The following is a 12,459-nucleotide window of genomic DNA, read 5'->3' on the forward strand; positions in this document are numbered from 1 at the left end:
GACATTCCCCAGCCCACACAGAGAGCCATCGAAGAATGACAGACTGCACAGACGCAAGATGTCTCATAGGGAAAACTATTGGCTATTGAGATATGCTGACACGGGGAGACTGCCAGGAAGCCCCGCTTTAAATTAAAAAATACACACACACACACACACACACACAAACTGGCAAGAGATGTCAGTGGTCCCACACCAAGGGAAGGCAGACTCCTTAAGTCTATACAAGAAAAATTACTCAATATTTAAGAATACGTGAATCTACAATTACTATAGTGTGTCATCTAAGATGTCCATTTTCGCCTGACACAGTGGCACATGACTGTCATCCCAGCAGCTCGAGAGGCTAAGGCAGGAGGATCCTGAGTGCAAAGCCAGCCTCAGCAAAAGCAAGGCGCTAAGCAACTCAGTGAGACCCTGTCTCTAAATAAAACACAAAATAGGGCTGGGGATAGGCTCAGTGGTCCAGTGCTCCTGGGTTCAATCCCCAGTACCTCCAACCCATGCCCCCCAAAAATGATGTCTATTCTCAACAAAAATTTAAAAACATGCAAAAATTCAAAAAACACCTAGAAATGAGGATGATCTCTACTTGGGGGACAGGGAGGCAGCCAGTAGAAACTATCTGAGTGGACTCAGAATTTGGACTCAACAGAAAAGGCTTCCAACCTGCTATTAAATATATGTTCAAAGAACTAAAATGTTTTAATGAATTTAAGGACAGCACAGACTGGGGGACTAGCTCAGAGTGCCTGCTGGGCATGCAAGGTCCTGGGTTCAGTCCCAAGCCCCCCCTGAAAAACAAAAATAATAATCACCACTCACCAGATATAAAATATCCATAAAGAGACAGAAGTTGCTAAAAAAAAAAAAAAACAAGTGGAAACTCTTCATTTAGAAAGTACAATAACTGAAATCGTAAATTCACCAGAGGGGCTCATCTCATCTGAGAGAGCAGATGAGATGGTGAATTTGGAGACAGAGCAATGGAAATCAGCCAATCTGAAGAACAGAAAGACGCAGGAACAAAGAGACGGAGCAGAGCTTCAGAGCCAGGCAGGCAGCACCGAGCACACCACACACAGGGAGCCCCGGAAGGAGGGAGCGAGGAACAGAGGAGACAGGGAGACTTCATACCACTGGACCTGATCTCCGCTCCCCAGCACAGTCTACACCTTCCAGAATGGGCTGTGAATTCTGAATAGGATCAACACAAAGAGAGCTACCCCGAGGGACGTCAGAGTGCGGAAAGCCACACCTAAAGGAATGATCTGTAACTCGTGGAGTAGAAGGAAATGTCCCCAGGTGAAGGCTGGCTCAGAACGCAGTGGGACTGCACATTGAAACACCAGAAAGAAAACACAAGTCTGCCCATCAAGAATTCCACACCCGGCGAAAACCAGCCTTCACAAATGAAGGTAAAATAAAGACCTTTCGCAGCAAACAAAGGCGCCAGAGAACCTCTTGGTATCAGACTTGAACGGCCTCCTCACATGTATTAAAAGACGGAAGAAATGGTAGAGATCACTCAAATCCTCAAAGAAATCAAGAGCAGCAGAAAATGGAGAAATACAGGAAATATGAAATATTACATGAAGATATTCTCCTCTTCTCCCCCATTAAATAATTTAGAAGATCTAAGGTGAAATAAAAGACAATCACACTGCCGTATGGTTGGGTTTGTGAGCTGTGATATATATCACAAGAATATCACCAACTCGGCAGGAGAAAGGCTGCTACCTTAGAAGAGAGATTTCAGACCTCCCCAGAATTAAGTTAGCGTTAATCTGAATTTATCACACTTACGTATTGCATACTGTTGTCCCTAGAAAAACCACAAGAAGATAAGGAAAGGGTCCACTGGAACAATACCTTGTTCATTCAAAATGAGGAAGGGAGCCAGATGTGGTAGCCCACGCCTGTCATTCCAGTGGCTCGGGAGGCTGAGGCAGGAGGATCATGAGTTCAAAGCCAGCCTCAGAAATTTAGTGAGGCACTAAGAAACTCAGGCATGTGACGTGAAAGCTGATAGAATTAAAGGATAGATAGGGGATTCAAACTTTGGCCAAGCCTACACCTGTAATCCCGGTGACTCAGGAGGCCAAGGCAGGAGGATCACGAGTTCGAAGCCAGTCTCAGTAATTTAGCGAGGCCCTAAAAATCTCTGCAAGACCCTGTCTCTAAATGAATTATTTTAAAAAGGAGGCTGGGGATGTGGCTCAGTGGTTAAGAGTCCCTGGATTCAATATCTGGTACAAAAGCAATTAATTAATTAATTAATAACTGGAGGCTTGAATACTTGACACTCAGGAATTGGTAGGAAAATTAGCGGGATCGCATCCTAGAATTTTGCAGAGCTTTCTCTATGCTCTTCAGAGAGTACACGCTCACCAAGTACATGGGCTGACATGTCTGTCAGACGGTGAGAGATGACAGGAAAAATGAGAAATGTGGCCCAGACCCTGCCTCCCTATCCACCTCCCAACCCAGCCTCCTGACATGGCCTCCCGAACCGGCCTCCTCTATGAGCTCGGGATTTGGTGGATCCAAGTCCACAGAATGGGCTGCTCCATTCATTGCCTGCCTCCATGAAATCCATGCCACAGCCCAATGGTGGCCTTCCATTGAGCACCTACTATGTGCTGGCCACTTTGCTGTGGCAATTCCATTGGCCTATGTTCAGGCGTAATAAATACCAAGTGTCAATGGTATGCATTCGTGGAAAGAGATACAGAAAAGGACACAATTTGAACCCAAGTGCGTCTAACCTAAACCATATTGTAACTAAGGAACCTCCCACATCGCAGAATCATTCCCTAAGGGTGGGGAATATTTCATATGTTTGGACCATAAATAGAAGAAGCAGAACACACACACACACACACACACACACACACACAGTTAAGTTAGTTCCCATTGACTAGAAACATCTAAAATCTTCAGCACTGAAGACTCAAACCAGAGGGCACCGCAAGCAAGGCAGAAATGGCTGCCCAATGGCCCCTCCCAAGTCTGTGCCAGGCGCTGAGTCGCCATTCAGCACCTGAGGGCGGACAGCTCCCTCCCCAGCCTGGGACTCATGGAGGACTCTCCCTGGCACAGGGGCTCCTGAGATGAACTCAGAGGACACTAGGAAGAGCAACCAGGGTTTGAGAAAGGGAATGTGGGCGCCTTTGAGAAGATGAATTGAAAGTCCTCGCCTATATTTCTCAGATCAAGTGCCCAGAGAGAGAGAGAATTTGTTGGCTAAAAATCAATCAACGCTACAGATACCCTGCAGGGAAGGGGGGCCCCAGGGTTTGCTTGCATCCATCAGAGATTTCAATTCCTGCTTTGGCAGCAGAGATGGAAGAGACAGAATCTGGGGCGTGGCCCAGGGGAGCTGAAAGAGGTCCTTAACTGGCACGTGTGACACGGCACCATGGGAGTGGGGGTCAGTGTTGGTGAAGGTACAAGCTGGACCACCTGGGAGGGAGGACTGGGAGCCAGGGGGAGAGGAGAGGGAGGGTCTAGGTGTCTAGAAGAGTGTTCCTAGATGTCTCGGTGTCTATGTTCCTAGGTGTCTAGAAGAGTCAGGGGTTGAGTCAACGGTGCCAGGCAGGGTGGCACACACCTGTCATCCCAGCAGCTCAGGAAGCTGAGGCAGGAGGATCGTGAGTTCAAGGCCAGCCTCAGCTACAGCGAGGCCCTAAGCAACCCAGTGAGACCCTGTCTCTAAATAAAACACAAAATAGGGCTGGGGATGGGGCTCAGTGGTCAAGGGCCCTGAGTTTAATCCCCAGTCTGCCCCCCAAAAAAAGAGCCAATGGTGTCCTGAACAGCTAGAGGTCAGCATGCAGACCCTGCTCCCTGGAGAGGACCATGGGATGGGCAAAGTGGACTTCACTTCCCTTTTAACATTGCTTAAGCAAGCCCAAGTAGTAATGTAATGGCTTCAGCGAGCTGTCAATCAAAGCTCACACTCTCCCAGGGAGAAGGATTTGCTCCCAATGGCCTCCTTGGCCCCTCCCTGGGCACCTGGCAACCTTCATGCCCCAGCTGCACTAACCATCCATACCCTCCATGACTCTGTCTTTGCACTTGTGACACCTGAGCTGGGAATGTCCCCAAGTCTCTCTCTTACTCGATTCCTCCAAATCACCCCACAAGGCTCAATGGAAGCATCAGCTGTCCCGAGGCACCGTCCCTAGGACTCCTTTCATCTCCATTGGAAGCATCAAAAGCTTCAGTGGATCCCTGGGCTGTCCCAAGCCCGCCCTCCGTATGGAAAGAGCTTCTCCTCAGGGCTGGGTTCGGATCACCCCTGGATCTCTAGCATGGGGCTGGGCAAAAAGCAGGGACTTGGTTAAAGTTGGATGAAATCAACAGTAACTACTGTAAATCAATGTTGATGGACAGCCCGTGCCATCCAGAACTGTGTCCGAACCTCTGAGGGCAGGACATGTTGCTTGGCATCTTTTATCACTAGGGAAATGTGCTTCAAAACCACAATGAGATGCTGCCTCCTGTCTACTAGGATGACTAATATGAAAAATGAAAGAAAGAAGGGGGAGAGAGACAAAGGCAAAGATGAAGAGAAAATGGGATCCTTGTGTGGTATCGGTGGGAATGCAAAATGGTACAGCCACTGTGGAAAACTGGAATTTCCTCGAACACTTAAAAATAGAATTAGCATCTGATGCAGAAATCCTGCTTCTGGGGACATACCTGAAAAAACTGAAAGTAGGATCTAAAAGAGGTCTTTGTCACATCCAAGTTCACAGCCTCATTATTCACGATTGCGAACCCATGGAAACAACCAGTGTGGCTATTGACAGACTAGTAGGTGGTTAAATGAGGTATACACACATGGTGGAATATTATTCAGCTCTAAAAAAGAAGGAAGACCTGATGCATCCTTCAGGGATAAGCCTTGATGACATTAAACTAAGTAAAATAAAGCAGTGACAAAGGGTTCATATTGTACAATTCCCCGAGGTACCTGGAGTAGTCCAATCCACAGAGATGGAAAGTAAGATGGCAGGCACCAGGGGCTGGGAGAGGAAGGAGTGGAAAGTTCCATAGGTTCAGGGCTTCAGTTTCACAGGATGAAGTTGTTCTGGAGATGGACGGTGGTGACGGTCACCCATCAGGAGGAACACTCACAATTCCACCACTCTACATTCTTAAACATGGTGGTCAGTTTACGCTATGTGGTTTTATTATTTCTGGTCCCTGGTGAAAGGACTCTGGGAGCTGACATTCACATCCCAGCTCACTCACCACCCAGCTGGCTGCCCCAGCCTCAGCTGTCTCTGCTGTGACATGGGACCATTCCCTGAGTGGAGAGGTTTACTCTTCCAAGGACTGGCTCGGGTGGGGGACTGTGCCCTCTCGCACCGTGTGACACTTGGCGATGAAGCTTGGTGAGGGCTTGGTGGCCCTCACCCTGGCCCTGAAAGAGGCTGTGGTGTTGATGGCAGTGATTTATGCTGATCCCTTACTACGGGCTAGGCCCTGTGTCGAGCTCATCACCTCTACCACAGCCTGACAGGTAGGCGTCATTGTCGTCGTCATTCCTGCGTGACACTTGGCGATGGAGCTTGTGCATTTGTGGTAAGAGGCTCGGGCCACTCCTCGGGAACACAGAATCCCCAGTGGGCGCCAACGCAACAAAACCCTCTGGGAAACGGTGGTGACATGAGAAGATGCCACGTGCCAGGACCAGGGGGACGTCCCCCTTGTCCACCCTGACGGGAAGCTCCCTCTGCTGCCGCCCCGTGCCTACCGCCAGCCTTGACCTCTTCCAGCGGTCAGACGTGTCCACCCGGGGTCAGGTGCTCTGCACCCGGGGCTGCTGGTTTGCCCACGGAGCTCCTTTGGGGCACAAGGGACGGCGGGTCACATCACCCGACAAATGAGTGCTTATCCCCCTTTTCATAAGTTGATGGTGTCTCCTTTTTTGCTACCAAAATTCTCTGCTGCAGCAAATGAAATCTGGGAGCAAGTATATATATATATATATATATATATATATATATATATATATATGAAGTGAACCCCCAGCCACAGTCACTCTGCCTGGAATTTTCCACTCTCCGAGGACTCCGGTGACTACGGAGGTGGCTCCGGCTTGGCTGTGACTGGAACCTGCCGAGTCGTCTAGAATAGAAACGCTCCCATATGCTGCACCCACGGCCCGCGGACACTCCCTGCGCCCACCCCTGCCCCGTTTTCCACAGCCCCAGAGACCAGGACCCTTTCACTGGCCCCATTCGGGACCCTCTGCCTGGTGACCAAGTTTTGAGGGGCCAGACCAAGGACAAAGAGCCCGAGAGATCACTGGTAGTGAGTGGCTGGTGGCACTAAGCCAATTGGCATTTCCTGGCTTCCAAAATGAGAGGGGACAGTCCTGCCCCCAAAGGCTGAGTCCGCTGAGGCCTCTCCCAGTGAGCGGGGACCCTGAACCACACCCCAGCTCCCAGCAGAGGGCGCCGTCCTGCCTGCTGGAGGCCACCTGTCCCCACTGCAGACGCAAGTCAAGACCTCTACCAGCCGTGGCCCTGTGGCCCTCTGGCCTTACAGCTCCTGTTCGAGGATGGCCGAGCTATCTCAGACTCGCGTGGGCACACTCGCTGGGAGGTGACATTTCCACATGGCTCTGAATGGAGTGTGTGGCTTGGTGGCCCCCACCCTGGCCGTGGAAGAGGCTGCTGGTGTTGATGGCAGTGATTTATGCTGACCCCTTACTACAGGTCAGGCCCTGTGTGGAGCTCGTCACCTGCACCACAGCCTGCCAGGCAGGCGTCATTGTCATTGTCATTCCTGTGTTCCAGACGAGGAAGTGGGGGCAGGAAGATGGACCCTGGAGGTGGACGCAGGGAGATGGTGCAAAACACTTCCTGAGCCTTCTGGACCCGAAAGCCCTCTTTTTGTGGGCCATCTTGGGGTGCAGGGTGGGAGTGCCCCTTAGAAATGATGGCTTTTCACGTCACTGGGACCCCATTCAGCTGGGACAGCCTGACACTCCAGTTCTCCGCACTTCCTAACGCAAGGTCTCAGGAGGGACATCCTAGGGTGGGGACAGGCTCCAGTGACACTGTTGGGACAGGAGTCTGAGCCAAACCCCAGGCCACCCTCCGCACAGCCCCCGAGGCCACTCTCAGTCCCCACCTGCTCCAGGTGCACCCGGGGCAGTCCCGGGGAACAGGGGCGCCTCCGACCCCAGCCAAGGCCCCCCAGGGCCCGCAGCTGGACCCACCTTCCTCTCGTCCATTCCCTCCGAGGTCGACAAGAGCTTCTTCGGCAGCGCAGGGTCCAGCGCCTGGAACCGCCGGCGGAACTGAGCAAGCCCCATGTGGTCGGCGAAGCCTGGGGCAGAGGAGGGCACAGGCAGGACAGGTCACAGAACACTAATGACAAGGCCCAGCACCCTGGACCCAGCCCGGCTGCTCCGTCCCATGGGGACTCACAGGCAGGGACTTCAGCAGCTCATTTAAAGGACTTTTCCAGAACACAAACCCCTATTAAATGCTGAACTCTTGTTCCTCTTCGAGGGTCCTGGTCCTTGTCAGCACCAGGCCAAAGGTCCGGGGGCTCCTGTGGGGAGGGGCCCTGCGCCTGGTTTTCCCAAACTCCATTGACCACAGAAAGTTCTTGGACCCCCCCTTTTCTCCCTCTCCAGGGACTGTGCAGGGGACACGGCACCGAGCAGCAGCCAGCGGCTCTTTAAGTCTGTCACACAGACTGGACACCGGGGAGGGAACCGGGAGAGACCGTGGCTTAGAGTCAGGCTTCGGAGGAGCCGTGGGCTTCCCAGGGCTGGAGTGGACGCAGGTTCCCCGCAGCAGGAACTGACACCAAGACCCAGCGTGGGCAGAGTGGCCTTGCGCCACGCTCACGGCCACCGCCGCATTGCCTGAGGGCTGCCGCACGTCACACACAGGGTGACTACCTCCTGTGTCACCGACACTTAGACCTTTATCATTTCCCTCATTTGATCAGTGGGGAGACTGAGGCCCAGAGAAAGTCACCCAGATCCTCAAAATAGTGACCTGGGCAGTGACAGCAATTCAGGAAAGAGGATCCAGGGATAAGCAGGGGCAGGGCCTCGTGTCTGAGGTCTCAAGGGTTAGGGTTTCCTCCCTGAGTACAAGCGACACTATGGAGCCTCAGGAAAGATCTGGAAAGCGTTTGCATTGGAGAGGTCTGGGGAGGTCCACTCCACGTCTGAGGCTTCATGATAAGACAAATGCACAGGCCAGGAGGGACAGCGCCCATGGCCAATCCAGGAGGCCTTCTTGGGGAGGAGGAGGGGCCTTGGAGGGCTTTGAAGGACACGGAAGACATGAAGACAGGAACTGGGGGTTATAACCTGCATTTTTCTTTTTTTAAGTTTTCTTTCTTCTTTTTCTTCTCCTTTTCTTTTTTTAAACCACTGAACCACATCCCCAGCCCTTTTCATTTTTTATTTTGAGACAGAGCCTCGCAAAGTTGCTGAGGCTGGCCTCGAACTTGCAGTCCTCCTGCCTCAGCCTCCCCAGCCACTGAGATCACAGGTGTGTGCCACTGCACCCAGCTGCATTTTTCTTTTAGGTCAGACTTAGCTGGACTCCTGTCTCACGTCTGCCCTCATTAGCCTCAAGACTAGGAAAAAGGATGCCACCTCTGGGAGATGCCATTTCTGAACCTGATGCATGAGAACAGCTTGACCTGGCTTCATGGTCACTGTGGGGATGGAGCATGCTGGGGACAGCTGGTGGCTAACACGTGTCACTGCTCCCCCATATCCAGCCCCTCTCAGTTTTTCCCCTCACCAGTAACCAGCTCTTGTGATAAGTCTCTTGAGGGAGGAACTAGAAGTTTGTCTACAGATTTTGCCTGGGGTCACATGGCTGCCGAGAGGTAGCAGCAGAAGCAGCCCAGGCCACCTCATGCTAGAGCCTGAGCTGGACTCACCAGGATGGACCTTAGGGGATGTTTAATGAGCACTTACTACACGGTGGTCACCCCTTGGTATCTGCAGTGAGATTGGTGCAGGGACCCTCCGTGGATACCAAACTCCACGCAGGCTCGAGCCCTGATGTCAAATGCTCTCATATTTGTCCCTCCTCCCATCTATTTTAAATCATCTCTAGATGACATAATCCCCAACAAATGTCAAGGCTGTCAAAATAACTGTTAGACTCTGTTGTTCAGGGGATAATGACAAGAAAAAAAACCTGAACATGTTCAGTACAGGTGCAGTCTTTTCCCAGACACTTCCAACCTGAGACTGTCGAATCCCTGGAGACGAGAAACCCATAGGTACAGAGGGCCAAGTACACTCCAGGCACCGTGCCCAGGGCTCTGCGGGAACCAGTTCATCTAACGTGTGTGACCACAAGTCCCTCGCACATAGTAAGTGCTCAGGAAGTAGCATGTATGTGCCTCATCACATGTGTAGACAGCTGTGGCCACGTCACGCAGGCCCGGTCCTCAGTTAGACGTATCTAATGCATGCATCTCTGCAGCCATGCAGATGTGACTCGTGTGGGTTTGAAAGAGGTAAGGAAGGAAGGGAGGGAGGGAGGAAGAGACGAGGGAGGAAGAGAGGAGGGAGGAGGGAGGGAGGAGGGAGGGAGGAGGGAGGAGGAGGGAGGGAGGAGGACAGAGAAGCAGGCATTGTTAAGCCCTAGCATGAGCCATCACCCTTCACTTGGTTGGAAAGCTCACCCCGTCTGGGTTGGGCTGTGCCGATGGAGGGGACAGACCCATGGTGACAGCAGGAGCAAGGCCTGGGGAAGGGACACCGACCCTGGCACACACGCACAGAGTCTAATGGTCCTAGGACGACCCAGGGCACCTGCAGAGGCCGGTGCTTCCTGCCAGCCACTGGGCAGAAATTGATGAGCTGTGGGCCGAGCCGCCAGCTGTGACCGTCTGGTTCTTGCCCTGTGACATCATCTGCCTCCCTCCGCCTCCAGCTACACAGTGGGAGGGAAAGTCAATGGTGCTTGGCGCACTCAGGGGAGGGAGAGTCTCCTCTTGGCTTCCAGCTGTTCCCAGCTCCCCTGCCCAGGCTTCCGTGAAGAATGCGGGGGTGGGGATGTGGTGGCGGACCCCCAGCCGCTGTTAGTGACCACAGTGCAGGTCAACAAACAGGTGCCCACCTGAGACCCCTGCCAGCCCCAGGAACCCACCCTCTGCAGCAGAAAGGGCCACACCCAGCCCACATCCACCTGTCACAGGGAAGGGGGGGGAACCCACATGGAGGCTGGGGACCGAGTGGCCCAGGAGAAGAGGAAAGTTAGAGACCAAGCTCAACTCACAGGATCAGCCAGTGGTGGAACCACGAGGCAGGCTTGCTAAATGGCCAACTGAGGACTCGGTCCCTTTGACTGAACCTCTGCCTCGCCGGGGACCCCCATCCTCTCCCCAGCAGGACCAGGGGAAGCCGACTGCCAGCCTCCTCCCACGGCCCATCCACTGTGAACCCCACTCCTGAAGCACCCGCCCTTTCACCCCCACCTGCGAAGGTGCTCATTTTCTCCCTGATGCTCCTTGTCCCCGCCTCCAAGACTCTGAGCCACTCTGGATGTTCGAGACCCCATCAGGAGGCCCCTGGTCTCCCCGGGGAGAACACCAAGCTCTCTCCTGCAGGCACCCCTGTGTGACCTACGCCTCATCCCATCCCAGATGACCCCTGTGGTTGTGCAGATCTCTCCCACCGTAAACCTACTCAGCCTGGAAGGACACTCGCTGTCCTGACAGGGGAGCAACAGGGACCAGGGACGAGGCTCCGCTCACCTGTTCTGTGCAGACGCAGGGCCTCCAGGATGTGTGATCCCGCCAGCTGCACCCTGAGTGCCGGGATGTCCAGGGACAGGGGCTGGTCTGCCCCGGGTTGGTCCCCATCAGGCTGCGGTGGTGTGGGAGAGCCCTGCCCGCCCCTGCTCTCCACCATCGGGGTCGGCGCCAGGCAGTGGATGAAATGCAGCCGGGACCGCTTCACCAGGTTGACCAGAGCGTCCTAGGACAAGCCCACAGGAGGGGTCAGGGATGCCTGGTCTCGGGGGAGGTGGACAGGAGGTCCTGACATGCCCCCAACATACATTGTTGGGGGCATCGTTGGGGGCCCCGTGTCCTATACCACCATCCCGATTGGTACTTAGGAGACATAAGAGGACTTCATAGCAGCCACCGTTGAGATCCATGGGGAAACGGAGGCACAGAGGGCCATCGAGTGGCCCCAGGGATCACAGCAGCAGAAGAGCTGGACTGGCTCAGACACACTGCTGCCCAGTCAAATCTTCTGGTGGGTTAATGGGTTGACACGGTAGCCTAGGTAAATGTGGTCACCCAGAGCTGGTGTCCCCACAGCCTCCTGGCAGGAAGGGCAGGTGGAGCTGGCTTGATGGGTCACCGTCCCGGGGGAGCATCCGAGGCTCCGGGAACTCTCCCAGGCCCCCCTCTGTGCCAAGCCGCGAGGCCGTGATCTGCCCCTCCCAGGTGAGTGGCCGTGGCCAGGTCTCTTTGTGGTAGAGCCTCCCTTTCCTCCCTGCAGGGCACAGGGTGCTGCCACCCCCCAGGCTTGGTGGGGAGGTGGGGGACGCTGTCAGCAGATGCCACCTCCCACAGAAGGTAGGGACCTGGGTCCCTGGAGGCCACTCACCATCTGCAGCTTGACGTGGGAGCACAGGGCTCTCCTCCGCACGGCGCCCAGGCTGCTGGCGAAGGTCCTCCTCACCACGCGGCTCCGCAGCGACGCCTGCTCCGAGGTGCCCTCCAGGCCCGCCACTGCCCGGCACACGGGGGGCAGCTTGGCCCGCGCCTGGAACAGGCTCTGCAGCTCCTCCCTGTGGGCAGAAGGACGACACAGCGGGCTTCAGGGGGCTCTCGGGGAAGCCTGTCCCAGGTGGGGACAAAAGGAAGGGCTCACCTTGCACCTGCACTGTCCCTTCGCCACCGAGCCTTTGCCTCCCTGCCACCAGCAAATGCGCCCTCCTCCCTCCCTGTGAGCAGTCCTCCTGCAGGTCCTCTGCCACCTGTACACCTCAGCAAGCCACCAAGCCACCTCTGTCCTAGAGGGCACGCCACCTCTGTCATCCCCAGAACAGGTCTAGTACACAGCAGGTGCTTACTATTTGCTTCATGCATGAATGAGGGTGCACTGCTGAGCGGGCAGATTCTGGAGCTGCTAGAGAAGGTCAGTGGCGTGCCCGGCCTCACGCCTGAGAGGCAGCTGACCCTTCCCCTGCAACCCCGCCACGACGCCTCCTGAGAGCCATGACCATGACGCTGCCTTTAAGGGTGGCTCGGGTCATCCTGAACTGACCTGCCCTCTGGTTTGGGCATTAAAGGACAAACAGAGCTAGACAGACCCTGCTGTCCCTTAGGAGGGGACTGGCAGCCAGAGGAGGGCTGGTGCCCCACCCTCCTCCGATGGAAGCATTCAGCACCCCCCCAGAGCTCCCCAAAGTCCGGCTCCCACTCTCAGCC

At 54.5% G+C, this 12,459-nt stretch overlaps 1 protein-coding gene across 1 annotated transcript in view; it reads right to left on the reverse strand.

Moving 5' to 3' along the window:
- Myo18b (myosin XVIIIB) overlaps positions 1-12,459 on the reverse strand; it is a 320,748-nt gene that overhangs the window by 131,959 nt on the left and 176,330 nt on the right. The window contains exons 36-38 of the mRNA XM_048784886.1: positions 11,633-11,816; positions 10,768-10,990; positions 7,241-7,350 (exon numbers count right to left, since the gene is read on the reverse strand). Of these exons, the coding sequence (XP_048640843.1) occupies positions 7,241-7,350; positions 10,768-10,990; positions 11,633-11,816 (517 nt within the window). The remainder of the gene's footprint in view (positions 1-7,240; positions 7,351-10,767; positions 10,991-11,632; positions 11,817-12,459) is intronic.

The sequence above is a fragment of the Marmota marmota genome, unplaced genomic scaffold (assembly GCF_001458135.2).
Source record: "Marmota marmota marmota unplaced genomic scaffold, marMar, whole genome shotgun sequence".
NCBI lineage: Eukaryota > Metazoa > Chordata > Mammalia > Rodentia > Sciuridae > Marmota > Marmota marmota.